General features: G+C 40.2%; 1 protein-coding gene across 3 annotated transcripts in view; it reads left to right on the top strand.

Annotated features, from left to right (window-relative positions):
• The window catches only part of LOC138852413 (hydroxylysine kinase-like), a 103,718-nt gene extending 88,771 nt beyond the window's left edge, over window positions 1-14,947 (top strand). For all 3 annotated transcript variants that reach the window (XM_070082968.1, XM_070082970.1, XM_070082969.1), the window contains exon 7: window positions 5,377-14,947. In XM_070082968.1, the coding sequence (XP_069939069.1) occupies window positions 5,377-5,565 (189 nt within the window). In that variant the 3' untranslated portion in view covers window positions 5,566-14,947. The remainder of the gene's footprint in view (window positions 1-5,376) is intronic.
• The last annotated feature ends 12,564 nt before the right edge of the window (window positions 14,948-27,511 follow it).

Genomic DNA, 27,511 nt, shown 5'->3' with positions numbered 1-27,511 from the left:
ATGCAAGGAGGGAAGAGTATATGGAGAAAAAGAGAGAAGTTAAGAGAGTGGTGAAGCAATGTAAAAAGAGAGCAAATGAGAGAGTGGGTGAGATGTTATCAACAAATTTTGTTGAAAATAAGAAAAAGTTTTGGAGTGAGATTAACAAGTTAAGAAAGCCTAGAGAACAAATGGATTTGTCAGTTAAAAATAGGAGAGGAGAGTTATTAAATGGAGAGTTAGAGGTATTGGGAAGATGGAAGGAATATTTTGAGGAATTGTTAAATGTTGATGAAGATAGGGAAGCTGTGATTTCGTGTATAGGGCAAGGAGGAATAACATCTTGTAGGAGTGAGGAAGAGCCAGTTGTGAGTGTGGGGGAAGTTCGTGAGGCAGTAGGTAAAATGAAAGGGGGTAAGGCAGCCGGGATTGATGGGATAAAGATAGAAATGTTAAAAGCAGGTGGGGATATAGTTTTGGAGTGGTTGGTGCAATTATTTAATAAATGTATGGAAGAGGGTAAGGTACCTAGGGATTGGCAGAGAGCATGCATAGTTCCTTTGTATAAAGGCAAAGGGGATAAAAGAGAGTGCAAAAATTATAGGGGGATAAGTCTGTTGAGTGTACCTGGTAAAGTGTATGGTAGAGTTATAATTGAAAGAATTAAGAGTAAGACGGAGAATAGGATAGCAGATGAACAAGGAGGCTTTAGGAAAGGTAGGGGGTGTGTGGACCAGGTGTTTACAGTGAAACATATAAGTGAACAGTATTTAGATAAGGCTAAAGAGGTCTTTGTGGCATTTATGGATTTGGAAAAGGCGTATGACAGGGTGGATAGGGGGGCAATGTGGCAGATGTTGCAAGTGTATGGTGTAGGAGGTAGGTTACTGAAAGCAGTGAAGAGTTTTTACGAGGATAGTGAGGCTCAAGTTAGAGTATGTAGGAAAGAGGGAAATTTTTTCCCAGTAAAAGTAGGCCTTAGACAAGGATGTGTGATGTCACCGTGGTTGTTTAATATATTTATAGATGGGGTTGTAAGAGAAGTAAATGCGAGGGTCTTGGCAAGAGGCGTGGAGTTAAAAGATAAAGAATCACACACAAAGTGGGAGTTGTCACAGCTGCTCTTTGCTGATGACACTGTGCTCTTGGGAGATTCTGAAGAGAAGTTGCAGAGATTGGTGGATGAATTTGGTAGGGTGTGCAAAAGAAGAAAATTAAAGGTGAATACAGGAAAGAGTAAGGTTATGAGGATAACAAAAAGATTAGGTGATGAAAGATTGAATATCAGATTGGAGGGAGAGAGTATGGAGGAGGTGAACGTATTCAGATATTTGGGAGTGGACGTGTCAGCGGATGGGTCTATGAAAGATGAGGTGAATCATAGAATTGATGAGGGAAAAAGAGTGAGTGGTGCACTTAGGAGTCTGTGGAGACAAAGAACTTTGTCCTTGGAGGCAAAGAGGGGAATGTATGAGAGTATAGTTTTACCAACGCTCTTATATGGGTGTGAAGCATGGGTGATGAATGTTGCAGCGAGGAGAAGGCTGGAGGCAGTGGAGATGTCATGTCTGAGGGCAATGTGTGGTGTGAATATAATGCAGAGAATTCGTAGTTTGGAAGTTAGGAGGAGGTGCGGGATTACCAAAACTGTTGTCCAGAGGGCTGAGGAAGGGTTGTTGAGGTGGTTCGGACATGTAGAGAGAATGGAGCGAAACAGAATGACTTCAAGAGTGTATCAGTCTGTAGTGGAAGGAAGGCGGGGTAGGGGTCGGCCTAGGAAGGGTTGGAGGGAGGGGGTAAAGGAGGTTTTGTGTGCGAGGGGCTTGGACTTCCAGCAGGCATGCGTGAGCGTGTTTGATAGGAGTGAATGGAGACAAATGGTTTTTAATACTTGACGTGCTGTTGGAGTGTGAGCAAAGTAACATTTATGAAGGGATTCAGGGAAACCGGCAGGCCGGACTTGAGTCCTGGAGATGGGAAGTACAGTGCCTGCACTCTGAAGGAGGGGTGTTAATGTTGCAGTTTAAAAACTGTAGTGTAAAGCACCCTTCTGGCAAGACAGTGATGGAGTGAATGATGGTGAAAGTTTTTCTTTTTCGGGCCACCCTGCCTTGGTGGGAATCGGCCGGTGTGATAATAATAAAAAAATAATAAAATATATGCTTCAATGTAAACACTTGATCTACACATCCCCTACCCACTCTGAAGCCTCCCTGCTCATCCGCAATCCTACATTCTGTCTTACCTCTAATTCTTTCAATTATAACCCTACCGTATACTTTTCCTGGTATACTCAGTAAACTTATTCCTCTATAATTTTTACATTCTCTTTTGTCCCCTTTCCCTTTATATAAAGGGACTATATATGCTCTCCGCCAATCCCTAGGTACCTTCCCCTCTTTCATACATTTATTAAATAAAAGTACCAACCACTCCAACACTATATCCCCCCCTGCTTTTAACATTTCTGTCATGATCCCATCAGTTCCAGCTGCTTTACCCCCTTTCATTCTACGTAATGCCTCACGTACCTCCACCACACTTACATTCTGCTCTTCTTCACTCCTAAAAGATGGTATACCTCCCTGGCCAGTGCATGAAATTACCGCCTCCCTTTCTTCCTTAACATTTAAAAGTTCCTCAAAATATTCTCGCCATCTACCTAATACCTCCCTCTCCCCATCTACTAACTCCCCTACTCTGTTTTTAACAGACAAATCCATACTTTCCCTAGACTTTCTTAACTTGTTTAACTCACTCCAAAATTTTTTCTTATTTTCATTAAAATTTCTTGACAGTGCCTCTCCCACTCTTTCATCTGCTCTCCTTTTGCACTCTCTCACCACTCTCTTCACCTTTCTTTTACTCTCCATATACTCTGCTCTTCTTATAACACTTCTGCTTTGTAAAAACCTCTCGTAAGCTACCTTTTTCTCTTTTATCACACCCTTTACTTCATTATTCCACCAATCACTCCTCTTTCCTCCTGCCCCCACCCTCCTATAACCACAAACTTCTGCCCCACATTCTAATACTGCATTTTTAAAACTATTCCAACCCTCTTCAACCCCCCCACTACTCATCTTTGCACTAGCCCACCTTTCTGCCAATAGTCGCTTATATCTCGCCCGAACTTCCTCCTCCCTTAGTTTATACACTTTCACCTCCCTCTTACTTGTTGTTGCCACCTTCCTCTTTTCCCATCTACCTCTTACTCTAACTGTAGCTACAACTAAATAATGATCCGATATATCAGTTGCCCCTCTATAAACATGTACATCCTGGAGCCTACCCATCAACCTTTTATCCACCAATACATAATCTAACAAACTACTTTCATTACATTTATTAAACAAAAATACCAACCACTCCAACACTATATCCCCCTGCTTTTAACATTTCTGTCATGATCCCGTCAGTTCCAGCTGCTTTACCCCCTTTCATTCTACGTAATGCCTCACGCACCTCCCCTACACTCACATCCTGCTCTTCTTCACTCCTAAAAGATGGTATACCTCCCTGGCCAGTGCATGAAATTACCGCTTCCCTTTCTTCGTCGACATTTAAAAGTTCCTCAAAATATTCTCGCCATCTACCCAAAACCTCCATCTCCCCATCTACTAACTCCCTACTCTGTTTTTAACTGACAAATCCATTCGTTCTCTAGGCTTTCTTAACTTGTTTAACTCCAAAAATTTTTCTTATTTTCATTAAAATTTCTTGACAATGCCTCTCCTACTCTATCATCTGCTCTCCTTTTGCACTCTCACCACTCTCTTCACCTTTCTTTTACTCTCCATATACTTTACTCTTCTTATAACACTTCTGCTTTGTAAAAACCTCTCATAAGCTAACTTTTTCTCTTTTATCACACCCTTTACTTCATCATTCCACCATTGTACATGTACTTGAAGAAATAAAAATTTTATTATTATTATTAAGTTGCATGAAGAGCAGCTCAGGGTCCCTGCATGGTGAATGTGTTTTGCAAACTTAACTCTTGCTCTAAGCTTGAAAAATGTCATATAGATCATGGTAACCAAACAGTGTGGTGTATAACTGATTTTGACATGTTGTTATTGTTGTTATATTCAACGAGTTGCTAAAACCATGCAGGGTCATTCATTGCAATGAGTGATGAAGGCTCAGTCCTCTGTCTGCTCATAATGGCCCTGTCATAGTTGTTATATTACCTTTTTTGTGAGTCTTTTTTGCAAGTCGGGTATAGCTTAGAAAAGACTGAAGATGCCGGATCATGCTAACCCTCCTAGTGTATATAGGAATACACCTTGTTGGGCAGATCTTATTAGGCCAGCATGGTACAGTAGTTAACACACTGGCCTGCCAGTTTTAGGAGAAGCAAACATTTGCCAGTTTCTGTTGACTGTAATAAGATTGTCACAGACAGAGATTTAGATGTTCTTCCCCATTAATGGACAACACCAATATACTTTACATACACTTTAACAACTTGTGCATGGGGATCAACAACATTAAATTACCTAAGACCACTAATAACCCAGCAGAAGGCAGCAGTCAGAATGATAACAAATTCCCACTCCCGACAGCATACTCCACCAATATTCAAAAGACTAAATCTGCTCGACATTAAGAATATCCATACTTATTCATGTGCCTACTATATACATAGAACAATACATGCAAAATTTGGAATTCATTACCAGAAAATACAAAAGTAACCCGGTCTGAAAATCAATTTAAGACTCTTAATCACCCTAGACTAAATACTCAATAAATCTACCAATTACTTAAATCTTAAAACTTCAAGACTAGATAACTAAGTTCATATATTGGCAAATTACCACATAGAAGTATACATACCTACCAAATGCAGTGTTGCCCTTCACCAAATTGTAGCATTCTCATACTGTAAACTACTGTTAACTACAGGAAACTACTCTTGAATCATGTTTCATAAAAAGCACTTTTGAGTATATGAATATATCCATTGATTTGTATAAATTAGATTCACTTACAATTAATAGAACTACTGTACAACTATGATAATTTTTTTTAGTGTTAAGTAGTCAGTAAACCACTAAATTAAGTTGGCCCATAATGCCTAGGCATAATAGAGGCTCTCTTTGCACTGCACCCCATTATTGTAAAATTTGAATTTGAATCTTTAAATTTTAAAACCGGTTGGCAGTAGAACAGTTCTCGTGTTACATTGATGTGAAAAGTTACTTATTTTTAGCATTGTAAATTAATAATGCTGCAGAAATGTTGAAATGTGCATAGTACTTCTTGCAACAAAACTTTAGGAGCCACTGGCCTATGAAAAATGAGTTTAAGTGTTTTCCCAGGTTATTACACAATAGGTAAGTTTACAAAGTAAGTTTAATAATACTTGCGAATTTACTTATTTATTTACAGGAGTGTGTTGCTGCCCGCTTTATTCAAAGTTTAGTACTGGGAGCATACAGCCATGAACAAGATCCAGGAAATGGTTACTTGCTAGTCACTGCTGCTAAAGGGTGGGATGTGCTCTCTAAGTTTTGGAAAACTCCAAAGGAAGATATTCTTAGTCGCTGGAAAGATATTATCAAGTCTTATAAGGCCTAGATATCAGTCTGTGAACTGCAAGCAATAGTTATAAGTTCAAATTAGGTTATCATATAGTATTCTTCTCCCATAATTACTGAAGTGGCAATTGTTGGGTTAGGTAAATACACATCACTGTTATAAAACAAAGAACTATTTACAACTACGTACTGCAATTCACAAATGAAAAGGAAATTTTAGACGACGCCTTGGCCCATCCTGACCCATCGTCTAAATTTTCCTTTACAAATTGTGAGCTGTAAATTGCTCCACCCTGTGTATTGACTTAGCAATAATGGTAGAATTACTGGCAGAATGTTAGGTAAATAGACACAGATGCAACTAATGCAACAATTGATTGTGGCAACATTTCACTCTCCAGGAACTTTGTCAAACCATTAAGTAACGGCTTGACAAAGCTCCTGCAGTGAAACGTTGCCATAGTAAAATGTCACGTTAGTTGCATCTGTATCCATTTACTTAATGTTGTGACTTATTCTATAATTGGCTACCTTTACTCATTTCACTATGAGTAAGCCAAGCCAGCCTGGCCTTATGATCAAGCTCAAAAATTATATAACAAAAGTAATAATTTTGCACAATTTTTGCTGTACATACATGCCTCATTTAATAGTCTACAGTGCTAGTCATGGCATTATACCGCCCCACCCCCACACACATAGCAAAACACAAACACATACCTTGAAAGATTATAATATATACAGTAGACCATCATTTAGCATGAGTTTATTTGGCACGATTTGGGTATAGCATGATTGAAGAATTGCAGCACAATTTTATGTAACACGTCATATGATGAATTTAACACGGTTCAGTTTGCGGAAAGGAAAAAACACTTCCCTTTTCCTCAAGCGGCCGCCTTGTTGTAGCTCAACGGGGGAGACCTTCCGCTGTCTCCAGCCACCCCTCCCCACACCACCCCACCATCCTACCATTCATACTTCATGCATGTCCAGTCCAACTTCTCTGCTACAAGCTTGTGATTGTGAATTGTGTTTTGGTATTTTAATTGCTATATCTTGTATCTGCCAAGCAATCATGACACCCAGTAGCCACACCAGTGTTGCTCAAAGTGGCAAGAAAAGGTGTAAGCATATAATTAAGTCTTAGAATTAAAGGAAACAAAGATATTAGACAAGACATCCTGTTGCCATAATGAAGTGTTACTTTGTACACATAAAAAGAGGTAAACATAAGTTTGTGTAACTGACTTACTGAATGATTGAATGACTGACTTACTGACTGACTGAATGATTTAACTGACTTACTGAACGACTCGACTGACTTACTGAACGACTTGACTGACTTACTGAATGACTTGACTGACTTACTGAATGGCTTGACTGACTTACTAAATGACTTGACTGACTTACTGAACGACTTGACTGACTTACTGAATGACTTGACTGACTTACTGATCAACCTGACTGACTAAATGATTTGACTAACTTACTGAACGACTTGATTGACTTACTGAACGGCTGGACTGACTTACTGAATGGCTTGGCTGACTGAACGCCTTGACTGACTTACTGAATCACTTCACTGACTTACTGAATGACTTGGCTGACTTACTGAATGATTTGAGACTTACTGAATCACTTGACTGACTTACTGAATCACTTGACTGACTGACTGAATGACTTCAAGTTAGATACTCCAGTACAACCATAATCTTCAGTACCAGAACCTCTACCATCCACCTCAGCCCAGTAGAGCCACAGCATAACTCTCCACTCTTCACAATCATCCACAAACCCCAGCACCCACAATTTAACCCTTTGACTGTTTCAGGCCCCTCTCTGAAACTGTCATTCTATGTCGCTCAATTTTTGAAAAAAAAAAATTATTTTTTCTTATGAAATGATAGAGAATCTTTTCCCGATGGTAATGACATCAAAAGTTCGAAATTTGGTCGAAAACTCGTGGAATTATGCTCCCGCGAAGTTAGCGGTCTCGGCGACATATGCGTATCGGCGATTTCGCCGACTTTGAGCCCTATTTTCAGCCAATTCCATTGTTCCAGTTGACCAAACTCATAGCTATTTCTTTAGAACTCCATTTTATCTATCAGCTGAGTACAAGAAACCTCCAATTTACTAATTTGGACTACCCAATATGATGGTCAGAAATTGGCAATTTGGCCAATTTCACGCAAACTAAAAAAGATGCCAATTTCAAAATAGGGTCCAGAATAAACAAGATAGACATTCGTGGCACTAAAATAACATATGCTCTGTTCATTAGTCACATCTCTAGGCCCCTCTTATATTATTATTGCTTTCTATTTTGATTTTTTATTCATACAAAAAAATACAAAATTTACTGTTATGCAGACGACTGCATTATTGTAAAAATGGTATAAATAATATCAGTGCACTAGTGAAAGAATATTAGACTCCCCAGTTGACGTGTATTGGACGTGTGGTGTGATTTATTTACTCTTGAACATTGGTAAAAATCGAACATTTCCGCTACTTTGAGCTCAGTTTCAAGGTCGTTTTCATCGTAAAAGTAATGAAAATCATCTCTATTTCTGTAATATGTTTTCCATTTTATCACCTAAGACCATGAAAACGCGAATACAACGATAAATACTATACGAAAATACACCTCAAAGTCGGCGTTTTATTCCAAAAAAACGATCAGAGTTTTTTTTTTCTCATTACGCAATGTGTGCTGCAGGATTTTTTTTATGTGGTGCACACTGACCACACAGACGCATTCTCTCACATGTGGGCCTACCAGCTTTCTCCCGCTTGATTTGAAGCCGCTAGAATTATTGAGTATATATACGTCAGAAACATTGGCTCGTAAGACGTATTTATACGTCGAAAACAGTCAAAGGGTTAAGGTAGTAATATTGTTATTTCTGTTACATTTGTAGTCTTAAGCAGTAAAATCAACATAATACATCATAACAATGAACTACAGTTACATATTCACTTTTATTTTTGTAAGATGTGGAGGCCTAATAAAGTTGTTTGGCTTTTTTGGGGCTCTCAGGAACGTAACCCTATTTTTCCCATAAGCTCTTCAGTTCATCTAACAGAGTTTTTACCTAACACGGTGTTTTCAGGAACGTAACTACCATGTTAAATGAAGGTCTACTGTATATATTTGCACACTTGCCAAGGTTTTAATATTGATGCTGCGTCCTTTACGCTTAATCACATCCCACAGCCATGTATGAAGACTCACACAAATTCTTGAGAGTTTGGGGAGGTATATTATTCCATGCCTCATGTTGAACAGCCTCCAGCCACGGGATGGAACTGATATCCTTACCCAGTACACTTCGTTTCACTATTGACCAAAAGTTCTCAATAGGGCTTAGGTCTGGGGAATTGCCTGGCCAGTCATTAAAGAACCTCACTTCACAGTCCTTAAGCCACTGAACTACAGATTTGGCGGTATGACACAGTGAACCATCCTGCATAAAAACCGTAGCCCAACACTTGTCAGACGCCTCAGGTAAATTGTCACACAATAACTCCAGGTAATTATACTGGTTCATATACAGTGGAACCTCAGTATACAACCAGCTCCCTACTCGAACAAGCTCAGCACTTGACCAAACAAATACGACCTGCCAGACCTTCACTGTAAACCATTTCATGTTTCTTCGCATTTTTTGGTGTTTTTTTTTTATTTGTATAAATAAGTCACCATGGGGGCCTATGATGATTAGTGATAACAGCCAATCAAACAGAAAATTGGTTGGGAAGAACTTGTTCGATACTCAAACGTAGCGGCACTCGAACAGCCTTCTAGAATGAATTAAGGTTGCATACTGAGGTTCCACTGTACTGGTTTTTGGGAAGCACAGTGAGTACACCAACACTCTGAGCACTGAAACATCACCAAACCACGAGCGAATCTGGGTGTTTGGTGATCCCACAGGTGCAGCGTGGGTCTAGCGGGTCACTACCTCTGGGCCGGTACACATGTCCCCCACGGTGAAGGTTGCTTCATCGCTCCAAAGTACTTCAGACCACTGTTGAGAATTCCAGTGAAGATATTTCTTTGCATAATCCAGCCTACATTTCTTCTGTGGCTTGGAGAGGATCAGTTTCTTAACCTGGCGGTGACTACTGTGTCCCAGTTGTGACACATATCTGTTAACAGTTCTTACAGACACCTCTGAGAGAAGATGTGAGTTCCTTTAGATAAGATAAGATAAAGTTTATTTCTTTGTAAAGGTTACGATGTATAATTACAATTTTGATTTGCTAAGTACAAAGATAGCCACTATCATGCCGGGGCATTTTGGACAGACTAATCCTAATACATAGTAGCTAATAAAAACTAGGCAAGATAATAAGAACATAGTAACTATACTTAAAACTAGACAAGTAGCAGTGGTTAACTGTTTTACAAACTTATTTAAACTTAATACAAATGTGAGGTAGTAAGGTGGAGTAAAGTTCCATAATGATGAGCTTGGGGAAAGTAATCACAAATCACTTAGTTTCAATATATCATGGAATTACTCAGATAACTGCAATCAAATCTTTGTCTCTGACTTTCGCATGGCCGATTTCATGGGACTGAGAAATTACCTGGGTGGGCTAAATTGGGATAACCTGACTATGGGTCAGGGAGGTGATCTTGGTTGCTAATATGACGTTTTTCAGAGCATAGTTCTAGCTGCCCAGACAACTTTTGTTCCGAGTAGGAAAATTAGGTCAAACAAAAATGATCCCAAATGGATGAACAATAGATTAAAACATCTCATTGGTCAAAAGAGAGGCATATATAAGCATATCAAAAGAGGGGATGGGCAGTTAAGAAATCAATATATTTAGTTAAAGAGAGAAATAAAAAAAAAGAATAAGAAAAGCAAAAAGAGATTATGAGGCTAAGGTCACAAGGGATTCGAAGACTAATCCAAAAGGCTTCTTTCATGTATACAGAAGTAAGATTAGGGACAAGATAGGCCCACTTAAGAGTAACTCAGATCAGATCACTGACAGTGATAAGGATGTGTGAAATTTTCAATACTTACTTCCTCTCGGTTTTTACCCAGGAAAATACATATGTACAGTACGTACTAGCAAAATTCCGGAAATAATAGATTATGTAGAACAGGACGATAATAAACTATGCACGGTTGCTGTAACTAGTAACATGGTCCTCAGACAAATAGAGAAATTAAAACCTAACAAATCCCCAGGCCCTGATGAACTGTTTGCAAGGGTGTTAAAGGAATGTAAAGAGGAACTTAGCATACCTTTGGCTAATCTTTTCAACATATCACTACAAACTGGCATAGTGTCTGATAATCGGAAAATAGCAAATGTAATACCTATTTACAAGGCAGGTGACAGGTCCTTAGCTTCGAACTATAGACCAATAAGCCTTACCTCCATAGTGGGAAAATTTATGGAATCAATAATTGCCGAAGCAATTTGTAGGCATAAATTGACTAATGAATCTCAACACGGTTTTACAAAGGGGTGTTCCTGTCTTACGAATTTACTAACTTTTTTCACTAAGGTGTTTGAGGAGGTAGATCATGGTAATGAATATGATATTGTGTATATGGACTTCAGTAAGGCTTTCGATAGAGTTCCACATCAGAGGCTATTTAGGAAACTTAAGGCACACGGAATAGGAGGATTCATTTTTTCCTGGGTAGAGGCATGGCTGACAAATAAGTAGCAGAGAGTTTGCATAAATGGGGAGAAATCATAATGGGGGCACGTCACAAGCGGTGTTCCGCAGAAGTCAGTGTTGGGCCCGTTGTTGTTCACAATTTACATAAACAACATAGATGAGGGAATAAATAGCGACATAAGCAAATTTGCTGATGACACCAAAATAGGCCGGCCAATTCATTCTAATGAGGACACTAGAGCACTCCAGGATGATTTGAATAGACTGATGCAATGGTTGGAGAAGTGGCAGATGCAGTTTAATATAGACAAATGCAAAGTTCTAAATGTTGGAGACGAAAATAACCATGCCACATATAAACTATATACAGTGGACCCCTGCTTTACGATCAGCTCCCAATGCGACCAATTATGTAAGTGTATTTATGTAAGTGTGTTTGTACGTGTATGTTTGGGGGTCTGAAATGGACTAATCTAATTCACAATATTCCTTATGGGACCAAATTCGTTCAGTAATGGCACCTGAACATACTTCTGGAATGAAATAATATCGTAAGCCGGGGGTCCACTGTACTGTAGATCTTAATACTACTGATTGCAAAAAGGATTTAGGAGTTCTGGTTAGCAATAATCTAAAACCAAGACAACAGTGCATTAGTGTTTGCAATAAAACTAACAGAATCCTTGGCTTCATATCTAGAAGTGTAAATAATAGAAGTTCTCAGGTTGCTCTTCAACTCTATATATCCTTGGTTAGGCCTCATTTAGATTGTGCTGCACAGTTCTGGCCACCATATTACAGAATGGATATAAATGCACTGGAAAACGTACAAAAGAGGATGACAATGTTGATCCCATGTATCAGAACTCTTCCCTATGAGGATAGACTGAGAGCCCTGAATCCGCACTCTCTCAAAAGGCGTAGAATTAGGAGGGATATGATTGAGGTGTATAAATGGAAAACAGGAATAAATAAAGGGGATGTAAATAGCGTGCTGAAAATTTCCAGCCAAGGCAGGACTCGCAGTAATGGTTTCAAGTTGGAAAAATTCAGATTCAGGAAGGATATAGGAAAGCACTGGTTTGGTAATAGAGTTGTAGATAAGTGGAACAAACTCCCGAGTACAGTTGTAGAGGCTAAAACGTTATGTAGTTTTAAAAATAAGTTAGATAAATACATGAGTGGGTGCAGGTGGGTGTGAGTTGGACCTGACTAGCTTGTGCTACTAGGTCTGATGCCTTGCTCCTTCCTTAAGTGGAAGTGACCTGACTAGGTGGATCATTGGGCTAATCTAGGGGGGAACATGGACCTGCTTCGCATGGGTTGGTAGACCTGCTGCAGTGTTCCTTCTTTCTAATGTTCTTATGTTCTAATGGTCATATTAATGCTGTGACTAGCACTGTATAGAACAATACTATATATATATATGCAGGTACAGCATGTTGTACTGAGAATGTTTTCCCAGCTTGACACAAAGTTTCTTCAATTATTTTTTTTTTTTTTTGTGTGAGCGTTTTTAAAGACGTCTATAAATTATAAGCATTTCCTTGAATTGATTCTGATGTAGAACTCTTGATTTGAGGAGCTGAGTTACCCTTCCCTTCCATGGGTAAAGCTGGATTCCTCTTAGACCACTTTATTGCCCAGTAAGTGTTGTTTCTCTGTGAGCATCCATGCACATTCAATCTTGTGCACCTTGTAGTATTTGCTTCAGGGCCACAGAACCAGTTAGTAGAACCTGGCAAGGAAAAGATAAGGGAAGGCAGTGGTTCATGGAACCCTTCATGGAAAGTATTTTTCATATTTGAAAACATTATACATATTCTGTCTGTGGGTTCCATTACCACTTCACCAACTCTGCCACCAGGTACCCATATTTTTGGTGTTGACAGCTGAAGATCTTAAGCTTGAAAATAACCTAACCATTAAAGAAAAGCTTCATTGCAAAACAAAACAAAAAGTATATCAGTGAAGGACCAAGAGATGTCTTGAATACTTATGGGTATCTGCTGAGAAAATGTGACAGGAAAGCAAGCAAGGAATTTGTCCAAAGATTCCAAGAGGTACAGTGCTTATACCTGTACAGTGACACCTACCAGAAATGGACAATGACACCTGGGGTGCACCGTGGTGCTGGAAAATAACACCACTCAAAGATATGTTATAAAAGCAATGAAACTAGACAAGATCTCACTACTTCGTAGTCCCCACTGGCTCTTCTTTACACTTTTAGTGATTTCAGGTGCTCCTTGACTTACAATGGGGTTAGGTTCCAGTGAATTCATCATAAGTTGAAAATAACGTAAGTTGAATTTTCAGTGCACCAGCCGTCTCCCACCAAGGGAGGATGACCTAAAAAGAAAAACAAAAGTCTTTCTTTTGACATTTAGTAATTTATACAAGAGAAGAAGTAACTAGCCCCTTGGTCTCAGCATTTTAGTTGCCTCTTACAACATGCATGGCTCACAGAAAAAGGATATGATATGACGAATAAATCGGTAAATAAATAACTACTGTCACTGAATAAGTAAATAAGCAGATTACTAAATAACTGAATACCAGTACTGAAAAGTAGATGAATAATACAAGTTTATCCAATCAGTAGATGTACAGTACTTCTTCTTTCAACAAACCGGCCATATCCCACTGAGGCAGGGTGGTCCAAAGAGAAAAACAAAAATTTCTCTTTTTAACTATAGTAATGTATACAGGAGAAGGGGTTACCAGCCCCTTGCTCCCGGCATTTTAGTCGCCTCTTACGACACTCATGGCTTATGGAGGAAGAATTCTGTTCCACTTCCCCATGGAGATAAGAAGAGATGAACAAGAAGAACTAGTAAGAAAATAAAAGAAACCACAGAAGGGTGTGTATATATATACTTGTACATTCATTCATAGTGTGTCCTAAGTGCAAATAGAAGTAGCAAAATATACCTGAAATCTTGCATGTTTATGAGACAGAAAAAAGACACCAGCAATCCTATCATCATGTAAAATAAGTAAAGGCTTTTGTTTTACACTCCCTTGGCAGGACAGTAGTACCTCTCTGGGCAGTTGCTGTCAACAACCTATGTACAGTACTGTATAGTACAAAAATAAGTTTTACAGTACAGTACATCGCACCATCATACAGTTGAAATATAAGTCAAACCATCAGAAAGTGAGGAGCATCTGTGAAACTTCAGTTGCTCAGATAGGAGGTAAATCTTGTGCCATATTCTCTTAATCTCGACTATCTAGACAGAATTAGAGGTTGCTAGATTGTAGTTAGTCATTCTCAGCAGCTAACCTTAATATGGACCACCATAAGATTAGCATTATGCCTGTAGCTACAGATATTTACAATGACCTAGTAATTTACTGATATTTTTTATTAATTATATATTGCTGACCTATATTATCCTTCACCATTTATTTCTATAAACTTTTGTGTTGTATACAACTTGATACTTGAAACTTTCCTGGATCCCCTGCCAGGGTCTTTGTGTTGTATATGACTTGATATAAACCTTCCTGGATCCCCTGCCAGGGTCTTTGTGGTTTATATGACTTGATACAAACCTTCCTGGATACCCTGTCAGGGTCTTTGTGGAAATAAATGGTATAAAATACCGACACAATGGAAATATAAACACATATGCAGTATAATGTGATCCTTTATTGACAACGTTTTGCCCACACAGTGGGCTTTTTCAAGTCACAAACAGATCTACCTTGGGTGGAAGGTATGCAAGTATTTATAGTCAGGTTCAGAATGCTGGGTCAGGTGGATTATGCTGCATCTAATGATCTACCGAGTGGGGTTATAAAGTCTAAAATCTTGGGTAGCTTGGAAGGGATATTGGATAAGTATGTGAGTAGACCTTCTGCAGTGTTCCTCCATTCCTATGTTCTTATGTGGGATAGCGACGAAGAAGTTTCTTGGCAAGTGGTTCAGCTATGTTATAGAACCCAGAACAATGGCTTATATAACATAGCTGAACCACTTGCCAAGAAACTTCTTCATTGCTATCCCACATAAGAACATAGGAATGGAGGAACACTGCAGAAGGTCTACTCACATACTTATCCAATCTCCCTTCCAAGCTACCCAAGATTTTAGACTTTATAACCCCACTCGATAGATCATCAGATGCAGCATTATCCACCTGACCCAGCATTCTGAACCTGACTATAAATACTCACGTACCTTCCACCCCAGGTAGGGCAGGGTTGGTGCCGGAGCCCGAGTTTGTAGCTCACAAGATGAGGGGGGTACTTGTGCCTCCTCCCATGGGAGACTTAGGTCTCAGACACTCCCTAGACAGGGAGCCAGTGCTGGGCCACCACTTGGAAGGGCCCGGGCCGGGAGAATACCGGCGAATCTTTAACAACAACAACACCCCAGGTAGATCTGTTTGTGACTTGAAAAAGCCCACTATGTGGACGAAACATTGTCAATAAAGGATCACATTATACTGCATATGTTTATATTTCCACAGGGTCTTTGTGTTGTATATGACTTGATACCTGAAATCTTCCTGGATCCCCTGTCAGGGTCTATGAAACCCTATTACATGTTGTGTTCAATATTGGTTTAATAATCTTCTCACATCAGACACCAGTAAGTAGCCACTCATATACTATCTGCAGTGTATTCACTGAGGCTCATTTTGTCGAAGGTTGAGTGCAAAATGCAGACTGAATGTATTTGTGAAGATTGTTTCAAATCCCTCATGTATTAAGACCAAATAGCAATACCACTTTTAGCATGTAAGTGTAAAATATTTCTCTGTGATTGTGAATATAAGTGCATCAGGCAGGTGTCATGTTCTTATACCATACAACAGAAGACTGCAGTTGAAAGTGTGAGCAAGTGTAAGACTGTATGTATCCAGTGAATTTCTAATATATTCACAAAATAATGCACTAAACCTGTAAGAGTCATAGTTCTAATTTGAAAATAATTAAAAATTTGTAAGAAAAACTGTTTGAAGTGAAACTTTCATTATGACATTTCTTTCATGACTACTTTATCAGGTATGCAGCAACATACTGATACTTAACCTTATAAGGCAAACAAGCACCCTGAGGTCAGTCTCAGAAGTGGTCACGAGGAGACAGGTAACTCAAACAATAAATTTGTAATAATGGCTTAATAGTTAAGGGAGATTAAAATATTTGGGAGAGTTGCTTTAATGCCATTGTAGAAATAATATTTCCATAAATGAAGGTGGTACATTAAGTCGAGGAATGACTAGTAAGTTATTTAGGTACAGGTACACATAAGTACAGTTATTGTGGAAAATTTTACATAATTTTCTTAAATTTATAATGTATAAATTTCAGTAATGTGAATAATGTGTAAAATGCATTGCTGGTGATCTAAATTCAATTTTTGAGTAAAAAAAAACCAACAGCCATGGAGAGAGGCAGAGAGGGGGGAGGGACGCCATAATGGAAAAATAGGGGATGACTGGTCACCATAATAGTTGAATTGAATCAGACGTCACCAGGGCAAAATTTGAGTGGAGTAGCCTCAGATGATGCAGCAATGTCCACCAATGAAGAATTGAAATGAAATTAGTGTGAAACCACCATATAGAGTGGTAAGACTGGAAAAATTTGAGGATGCCAGTGGCTTCCTTGCAGCGTGCCTTGGATAAGTAACACTTACCTATTTTGTACAGTAGTTTTATGATGGCCTTCACAACTATTAGCTGTCTAGGTAGTGTTAGTGTGTGTTCCACCTGTGGTCCAAGTGGTAAGTGTTAATATTAAAAATTTATTTAGTGTGTTCACCATATACTGTTAGTGTTAATATCAAGTGTAATAGGCCCTACCACATGTTCATTCAAGTCACAAACAATTTATACAGTCCACAAATTCAATTTTACCAGAGTTACTGGTTTTCTTAAATATTAATAAATAATTAGGTCCCTCTTGGTGTGAGTGTGGTCGAGGAGTAATGGGCATTGTAGGAGCCACATTTCTGCGACTTATTGTCACTTAAGTCCCACTTGCCTCAGGTGTAACTAAATTTGGTGAGTAATAATTGTCTTAGTTACATCGTACCCAAATTACATGTATGTAAATAATAGTTAATCTCTTGAATGTAATTTCTCACAGTTATCATACATAGGGGCATGTGTAAATTGCCCACCAGGATAACCCAAAAAAGTCAAAAAGACTTATTTCTATTGGATGCCTACATTTGTATCAAATTGCAGATATGGAAATTTTATAAGGTTACCTGTATGAACTTCATCACTGCATTCATACAAATAATCTCATTGTGAGGTGACAACCATATATTGTTTACAGTAGTTACCCTGTGTAGACATTTGAGAAAACTTAAGCCACTCCTGGTCGCTCCAAGTGGCCCTTCGACCTTACAAATCTTATCCACATCTGTCCTAGACTAATACTATAGATTAAGGTTGGATAACACCAATAGGCATGGCATTACAAATTAGTTGTGGACTGTATGTATAAAACAAGACCATCACTTACCCAATGATTGGTGGTCACTGGAAATCTTTGTAATGCCCACAGTACCTGTCCTATTATAACACATTAGCTAACTAGCCAGTTACAAGTTTTATATAATAAGAAGGTTTACTTAACTGTGGGCGAGGAGGCAGCATTCCTTGCCTTCTTCTGTTTCCTCCTCTGTTTAGATGTCCTGCTAAATCGATATGATTCCTTTACCAGCCAGACTATAATAACACTTGGGTTGTCCCGAGTTTGGAGTCGAGACTCCAGTAGAACTCCGCGGTCTTGCATGGTTACATGTGTTCACTCGGAGAATGGAGACTCATTTCACTTCACACATTCCCTTAACTTAAAGTCATTTCATCACTTCTTCCTCAGTTCACAAGGCGACTTAGCGTCCTATTAATTTAACACGTGTTAGAAGTCAATCCATTAAGATCTGAGCCCGATGAGTGTCGATTGAACAGTTGGGTATTCCCCACAATGAACTCGTCCATCATTGCACCACGTCATTCCTGGCTAGGCGTCCCTCAGTTAGTTTAATATCTTTATTATGCACCCCATACCCATCCTGTGGGTGGTTTACCTGGAGAGTTTACCTGGAGAGAGTTCCGGGGGTCAACGCCCCCGCGGCCCGGTCTGTGACCAGGTAGTCAAAGGTACATAATGGGTCCAGGGACTGGACCCCAAAGTTATAATAGCTGAACTAGTTACAAAGGTAATGAACTCCAGGTAGATCTGGTCACAATCATGGCAAGTTACAAAGGTAATGAATCAGCCTCACTCCTATACATGGTTACAGTCATGAACAAATTACAAAGTAATGAGCTACTGATACGTCCACACCTGGTCACAATTGTAATGAGTTATAAGTCCCTCACTATTCACTATTTTCTTTGTTTCCACTCTATTATGGCAGTTTCGTAAATTACGTTCCCTCACTCTTCACCAGGAACAGTTACAACACTTCCTATTATGAAGAGAGACTACTAATCACGTTTCAGCCATCGGAACCGCCAATTTCCTGGTTTCATGTTAACAGGGATACCGTGTCATAGGCCTATGCTCCATGAGACTGCCCATGCATGCCCAAGCCCGGTGGGGCCTAGTAGCTAAAGCTTTCGCTTCACACACTGAGGGCCCGGGTTCGATTCCCGGACCTAGCAGCAAATAGGGACCTGGGTGTTAGTCGACTGGTGTGGGTCGCATCCTGGGGGACAAGATTGAGGACCCGAATGGAAACAAGTTAGACAGTCCTCGATGACGCACTGACTGTCTTGGCTAACCCTCCGGGGTTAAAAATCCGAATGAAATCTTATCTTATCCCTTCTCGGCCCTCGTGCACATGCAGGGCTTCTCTGTTGGTTCTCTCTCACTTTCAAATGTATTTTACCCCAACAGAAACACATTAATTACATATTTACATGATACAATACGTATAAGTTTGAGAAATTTACACCAGAATTTTCCACAACTTGTATACCTACTGTAAGTCCTGCATGGCTCAAAAGAAATAAAAAAATAGTTTAATTCTAATTCTAACAATTCTGTGGGTAAATCTGTTGGTTTTTATTCATTAGGCCAACAGTAACAGCCTGGTTGATCAGGCCCTGATCCTCCTGAGGCCTGGTCACAGACTGGGCCACAGGGGCGTTGACCCCCAAAACCCTCTCCAGGTATAAATACAAATATTTATTTCCTTGTAAAGCTTACAATGTATGGTTTACATGTTATAATATTTAAATTACAAAGATGATCACTATCATGCCTAGGCACTTCAGGCAGACTAATACTAATTCTTACGCTATTTTGATATAGGTCATATTTGAGCAGTACATTTGAACATATTATTAGGTTTATTAATTTACTTTTAGTTATTTATTTATTTATTTAATAATTTGAACATACAGAGGTACAAAAAAATACAGGTAAGAGCAGCATGCCAAAGCCACTTGTATGCATAGCATTACGGGCTGGCTTAAAATTAACTTAAGATTAACTAAGCAATGATGTGATCAGTGATAAAACATTATTGTAAACATTAACAATAAAGCACAAATGAGTATTACAAAGACAGGTCATATGGTTGCATGCATTGCTGTACATTCAGTCGAATGGAGTATTCTGTTAGGTAATGTATTTAAAAAAATAACAAAGTTAGATTGGGTCTTAGGTTTAACATTTATGTGATATAATTATGAGAAACATTTAAGATATACAATTTATAAGGTTCAGTTATTCAGTATTTATTTGGTTTTGGGTGAGTAAGTGATCTTTGAGAAGAAACTTGAATTTATAAACAGGTAGTGTTTCTTTTATATTTACAGGTAATGAATTCCAGATTTTAGGGCCTTTTATGTGCATTGAGTTTTGCATAGTGTGAGATGGACACGAGGAACATCAAAGAGTGATCTGTGCCTTGTGTTATGGTCATGTGTTCTGTTGAGGTTGGCAAGGAGATGTTTGAGGGGAGGGTTAATATCAGAGTTAAGTGTTCTATGTATGTAATAAGTGCAGTAATAAGTATGGATGTTTTGTATGGTGAGTAGGTTTAGTGTTTTGAATATTGGTGGAGTGTGCTGCCTGTAGTGGGAATTTGTTATCATTCTGACTGCAGCCTTTTGTTGGGTAATTAATGGTCTGAGATGGTTAATTGTTGTTAAGCCCCATGCACAATTCCATAGGTGAGATAGGGGTAAATAAGAGAGTGATATAGGGCCAGGAGGGCTGACTGTGGAACATAGTACCGTATCTTTGATAGTATGCCTACAGTCTTGGAAATTAATTAGGAACATTCTCAGTTAGGTACATACATAATTAGGTTTAAAAGTTAGGGAGTCCTGTAGCTTAATAATATATATTTACATGTTATACAGACCATTAGGTCAGTTTTGTCCCAGGTGATGCAACATACCCCCAGTGAAAAGTAGGGGCGTCACTGGTATTTAGTTTAATATATTTATTATGCACCCCATACCCATCCTGTGGGCGGTAGTCAAAAGATTACAGAGGTACATAATGGGTCCAGGGACTGGGCCTCAAAGTTTTGATGGCTGAGCAAGTTACAGAGGTAATGAATTCACAATTTACAAAGGTAATGAACTCACATTATTATTATAATCAAGGGGGAAGCGCTAAACCCGGAGGATTATACAGCGCCTGGGGGGGGGGGATGTGGAAGGCATTCAGGCTTAATTCGGGGAACTGGAGCACAGATCCAATTCCCTAAATCAAGAGCCCCTCACCAACATCAAGGAGCCTTCCTTGAGGGGAATGAACTCACAATTTACAAAGGTAATGAACTCCAGGTAGGTCTAGTCACAATCATGACAAGTTACAAAGGTATTAACAGATTATAGAGGTACACAATGGGTCCAGGGACTGGGCCCCAAAGTTTTGATGGCTGAACTAGGTACAAGGTAATGAACTCACAAGTTACAAAGGTAATGAATACTGTAAGAATGGTTACTTACGTTTATACATGGCTACAATCATGAACAAATTTTAGAGTAATGAGCAATTCACACTTCCACACCCGGTCACAACTGTAATGAGTTATTGGTGCAAATATTGATTGTTGAGTCACACACACACACACTCATGGAGCAGGGAGAGAGAGGACCTAGTAGCAATCAGTGAAGAGGCGGGGCCAGGAGCTATGAATCGACCCCTGCAACCACAAATAGGTGAGTACAAATAGGTGAGTACACACACACACACACACACACACACACACACACACACACAAACACACACACACACACACACTCACACTCATACACATACACACGCACACACAAACACACACAAACACACATGCACACACACACACACACACACACACACACACACACAGGAGCTTGGACTCGACCCCTGCAATCTCAACTAGGTGAGTGCACACACACACACACACACACACACACACACATGCACACGGAAGGAATAGACTCTGAGGTGTCCCTGTTTGCAGATGACGTGAAGTTGATGAGAAGAATACACTCGATCGAAGACCAGGCAGAACTACAAAGGGATCTGGACAGGCTGCAGACCTGGTCCAGCAATTGGCTCCTGGAGTTCAATCCCACCAAGTGCAAAGTCATGAAGATTGGGGAAGGGCAAAGAAGGCCGCAGACGGAGTACAGTCTAGGGGGTCAGAGACTACAAACCTCACTCAAGGAAAAAGATCTTGGGGTGAGTATAACACCAGGCACATCTCCTGAAGCGCACATCAACCAAATAACTGCTGCAGCATATGGGCGCCTAGCAAACCTCAGAACAGCATTCCGACATCTTAATAAGGAATCGTTCAGGACCCTGTACACCGTATACGTTAGGCCCATATTGGAGTATGCGGCACCAGTTTGGAACCCACACCTAGCCAAGCACGTAAAGAAACTAGAGAAAGTGCAAAGGTTTGCAACAAGACTAGTCCCAGAGCTAAGAGGTATGTCCTACGAGGAGAGGTTAAGGGAAATCAACCTGACGACACTGGAGGACAGGAGAGATAGGGGGGACATGATAACGACATACAAAATACTGAGAGGAATTGACAAGGTGGACAAAGACAGGATGTTCCAGAGATTGGACACAGTAACAAGGGGACACAGTTGGAAGCTGAAGACACAGATGAATCACAGGGATGTTAGGAAGTATTTCTTCAGCCACAGAGTAGTCAGTAAGTGGAATAGTTTGGGAAGCGATGTAGTGGAGGCAGGATCCATACATAGCTTTAAGCAGAGGTATGATAAAGCTCACGGCTCAGGGAGAGTGACCTAGTGGCGATCAGTGAAGAGGCGGGGCCAGGAGCTCGGACTCGACCCCCGCAACCTCAACTAGGTGAGTACAACTAGGTGAGTACATGTGGTAATGCTTTATTTACAGCTAGCAAAGTCAGGGTATTTCTCCAGAATGGTCTGTAATATACCACTGTGGATAAAATACTTAGCCATTTCTTGAACACTTCTGAGTGAGTTGTTTCTAAATTCATTAATTTTATCGCACTCCAGTACATAATGACGCAGGGTGTGACAATAATCCATCTGGCAAAGTTTACATTTCGTTTGGTCTACATCTGGTGGTGGTGATTTAACCTGCCAAAGATACTTGTAACCCAGCCGGAGCCGGGCGGTAGTGACATCCAAGAGTCTGCTTATTTTGTTGGATGCACCATAGACATGTGGCTCCTCCTGCATGATAGAATGATGATAGATGGACTCACTGGTGTCAATCTCCCTGAGCCTTAAGTTTACCTGGAGTTTACCTGGAGAGAGTTCCGGGGGTCAACGCCCCCGCGGCCCGGTCTGTGACCAGACCTCCTGGTGGATCAGCGCCTGATCAACCAGGCTGTTGCTGCTGGCTGCACGCAAACCAACGTACGAGCCACAGCCCGGCTGATCAGGAACTGACTTTAGGTGCTTGTCCAGTGCCAGCTTGAAGACTGCCAGGGGTCTGTTGGTAATCCCCCTTATGTGTGCTAGGAGGCAGTTGAACAGTCTCGGGCCCCTGACACTTATTGTATGGTCTCTTAACGTGCTAGTGACACCCCTGCTTTTCATTGGGGGGATGGTGCATCGTCTGCCAAGTCTTTTGCTTTCGTAGTGAGTGATTTTCGTGTGCAAGTTCGGTACTAGTCCCTCTAGGATTTTCCAGGTGTATATAATCATGTATCTCTCCCTCCTGCGTTCCAGGGAATACAGGTTTAGGAACCTCAAGCGCTCCCAGTAATTGAGGTGTTTTATCTCCGTTGTGCGCGCCGTGAAAGTTCTCTGTACATTTTCTAGGTCGGCAATTTCACCTGCCTTGAAAGGTGCTGTTAGTGTGCAGCAATATTCCAGCCTAGATAGAACAAGTGACCTGAAGAGTGTCATCATGGGCTTGGCCTCCCTAGTTTTGAAGGTTCTCATTATCCATCCTGTCATTTTTCTAGCAGATGCGATTGATACAATGTTATGGTCCTTGAAGGTGAGATCCTCCGACATAATCACTCCCAGGTCTTTGACGTTGGTGTTTCGCTCTATTTTGTGGCCAGAATTTGTTTTGTACTCTGATGAAGATTTAATTTCCTCATGTTTACCATATCTGAGTAATTGAAATTTCTCATCGTTGAACTTCATATTGTTTTCTGCAGCCCACTGAAAGATTTGGTTGATGTTACCTTTGTAACTTGTGAGCTCATTACCTTTGTACCTAGTTCAGCTATCAAAACTTTGGGGGCCCAGTCCCTGGACCCATTACGTACCTCTGTAATCTGTAAATACCTTTGTAACTTGTCATGATTGTGACCAGACTTACCTGGAGTTCATTACCTTTGTAAATTGTGAGTTCATTACCTTTGTAAATTGTGAGTTCATTACCTTTGTAAATTGTGAGTTCATTACCTTTGTAAATTGTGAGTTCATTACCTCTGTAACTTGCTCAGCTATCAAAACTTTGGAGTCCAGTCCCTGGACCAATTATGTACCTCTGTAATCTTTTGACTACCGCCCACAGGATGGGTATGGGGTGCATAATAAACATATTAAACTAACTAACTGTCCGCCTGGAGCCTTGCAGTGTCTGCAATGGAAGACACTGTCATGCAGATTCGGGTGTCATCTGCAAAGGAAGACACGGTGCTGTGGCTGACATCCTTGTCTATGTCGGATATGAGGATGAGGAACAAGATGGGAGCGAGTACTGTGCCTTGTGGAACAGAGCTTTTCACCGTAGCTGCCTCGGACTTTACTCTGTTGACGACTACTCTCTGTGTTCTGTTAGTGAGGAAATTATAGATCCATCGACCGACTTTTCCTGTTATTCCTTTAGCACGCATTTTGTGCGCTATTACGCCATGGTCACACTTGTCGAAGGCTTTTGCAAAGTCTGTATATATTACATCTGCATTCTTTTTGTCTTCTAGTGCATTTAGGACCTTGTCGTAGTGATCCAATAGTTGAGACAGACAGGAGCGACCTGTTCTAAACCCATGTTGCCCTGGGTTGTGTAACTGATGGGTTTCTAGATGGGTGGTGATCTTGCTTCTTAGGACCCTTTCAAAGATTTTTATGATATGGGATGTTAGTGCTATTGGTCTGTAGTTCTTTGCTGTTGCTTTACTGCCCCCTTTGTGAAGTTCTTTTCGTATTATTGTTCTCAAACTACTACCTGACAAGCCAAGATTGTAATCTACTCCCTCTTTGAAAGCATACAGCTTAGCCAATTTATCAGTTCTTTCATGCATCTGAAGACCAATGTGAGGTGGAATTAACAGCATGTGCACTCTGACTCCACTGTCCACAATCCTACCATACCTGTGTCTGGCTTCTGACACAAGCATGCCACAATTTATGCTTAATGAGTTGAGAGCATTTATGGATGACAGAGAATCAGCTACAATTAAACTGTCAATCTTTGATACATAGATGCATTTCAGTGCAAGGAGTATGGCAAACAGTTCTGTCTGAAGGGTAGAGGCCCAATTATTGATGCGTGCTCCAATTTCTTTAAGAGAGCCATCACTCTGTACGACAACAGTAGCACTGCCAGCTGCACCAGTGGATTGGTGAACAGAACCATCAGCGTAAATAATTTGCGAGAGTGTGCTGTGTGACTAAGTTATCAATACAGCTTAAGGCCTCATGTTTGGCTTCAAGGCGAAGTTTTGGTTGTGATTTAAGAAGTAGTTTGGGGGGAAATGGAGGAATGGTAGTTTGGAATAGGGTAATATTCCATGGAGCGGAGAAGTGCCGCTGTTGCCTTACTTGACATAGATCATGTATCTGATTCATGCGGAGGTCGGTTCCAGTTTTTTCGATCCATCTAGAGGAGTGTTCACCAGTGCTGAGGAAAGTTTGGAGGGCTTCTGTGCAGGGGTTTGAATGAGCTTGCCTGAGCATATTAACCCCAATTAGGATATTTCTTTCAGTAACACAATCTCTGATGCTTGGAATATCAAGTTCTTTTTGCATATTTAAAATTTTGCCAGTACGAAGGCATCCTAAAATGATCCTCATTGCTTCGTTCTGCAGTTTTTCCAGCCCTCCAAGCTTCCAGTCAGACACAAGAGCAAGTAGTGGCGCAGCATAATCAACCAATGATCTAATATAAGCAAGATACATCATTTTCACAATTTTAACATTAGCACCATACCTGGGGTAAAGCCCTGCCACAACTCTAAGTGCTCTTAGTCTTTGTATTGGCGACAAAGTCTTGTTACAACAGGTCCAAGTAGTGAAACCTCAAAGCCTAGATACCTGTATCTGCTTACATATTCTAGAAGAGACCCATCATGACTCAAGAAATCGTAATGACACGATTGCAAATAAACCATAACGCGACGGGCTGGAGTTTTGAGACTCTATGACCGCGGGTTCAATCCCGGCCGGGGGTATGGTTTAGACCCATCATGCAATTGGATCTGACGAACTGTGCCTCTCTGTCGAGGAGGACGCCTATTGAGTATCTTTGTTTTATCAGTAGAGATTATCAACCCCAGGTCCTGACACGAGGCTAGTACATGATTAAGAATGTTTTGGGTGTTGGAGAATCCGGTGGTGTGAATCATTATGTCATCAGCAAAACTAATCACATAATGATGGGGCTGACTAGGCATAGCATTAAGTAATGCATTAATTAGAATATTGAACAGTGTGGGACTGAGCACACCTCCCTGTGGGGTTCCTAATTCAAAGTCTTTAGTTACACTTCTATGTCCCTGGAACAACACAGACGATTTTCTGTTGGACAGGTAGCCTTTAATCCAGCGGAGAAGCCATCCTCCAACATCCATTCTGGCAAGTTCACTAATGATTACATGTCGGTTGGCTACATCGAAAGCGGATTTAAGGTCAAGGAAGGTAGTGTATGAGCTGTCAGTGTGCAGGGTGAGAAAGGTGGCTATGCAATGATGCACGCTCCTTCCATGCCTGAAACCATGTAACCGGGGAGACAAAAATTGTTTGATTCTGTACATGAGACGATTAAGAATCATTCTCTCAAATGTTTTACACAAGCAGCTAGTAAGAGACATTGGGCGAAATGCATTTTGTTGATTGGGCTTAGAGATTTTTTTTTTTTTTTTTTAGATTTTGCCACCGAAGTGGCTAGTTTATTGTGCACCCCATATCCATCCTGTGGACGGTAGCGCGAGAGCATGTGGATACACAAAAGGCCTAGGAACTAGGCCCCAAAGGGTTAACAGGAATACATATGGATTTATATCTACATATCTATAGTTCACTTATCTGTTACAAGCAAATTTAGGAAATTTGCTTAGTATATCTGGTATCTTATTTTCATTAATAAGATATCTTGACATGTCACATAGGTTATTATACTGTCTGTCTCTGTATTCCTCAATAAGTGGACAATTAAGCACATAGTGTTCAAGACAGTGACCATATGCCTGATCACATAATTTACATTTAGTTTGATCATCTGTGTGTCTCCCAAACTGCCAGAAGTACTTGTAACCAAGCCTAAGCCTGGCCACTACAACATCAGTCAGTCTGTTCACATTGCAAGTTGCTCCATAAACATACTTATCTACGTTCATGTTATCATAGTGGGTTATAGATCTACTCAGGCTTCTAACTGCATTCCTATAACAATCATCTTCATTATTTACTTCTCTCCTAATATTATTCCTAATGCTAGACACAGTTATACCAAAGTTATATTCTACGTTCTCCTTCTGGATACTCTTCTTGGCTAACATATCAACTTTATCATGAAGGAGTAATCCAATGTGTGATGGGATCCATAGCAATTGTACATTAATTCCTTTGTCCCTAATTTTTGAGTATCTATACCTGGCTTCCCCAATGAGCATGTTGTTGGAGTCATTATATGAGCCAAGAGCCTTCAATGATGACAT

Source organism: Cherax quadricarinatus, chromosome 8 (assembly GCF_038502225.1).
Source record: "Cherax quadricarinatus isolate ZL_2023a chromosome 8, ASM3850222v1, whole genome shotgun sequence".
Taxonomy (NCBI): Eukaryota; Metazoa; Arthropoda; class Malacostraca; order Decapoda; family Parastacidae; genus Cherax; species Cherax quadricarinatus.
The sequence above is the reverse complement of the archived record's forward strand: the minus strand, read 5'-3'. Positions and strand labels throughout refer to the sequence as shown.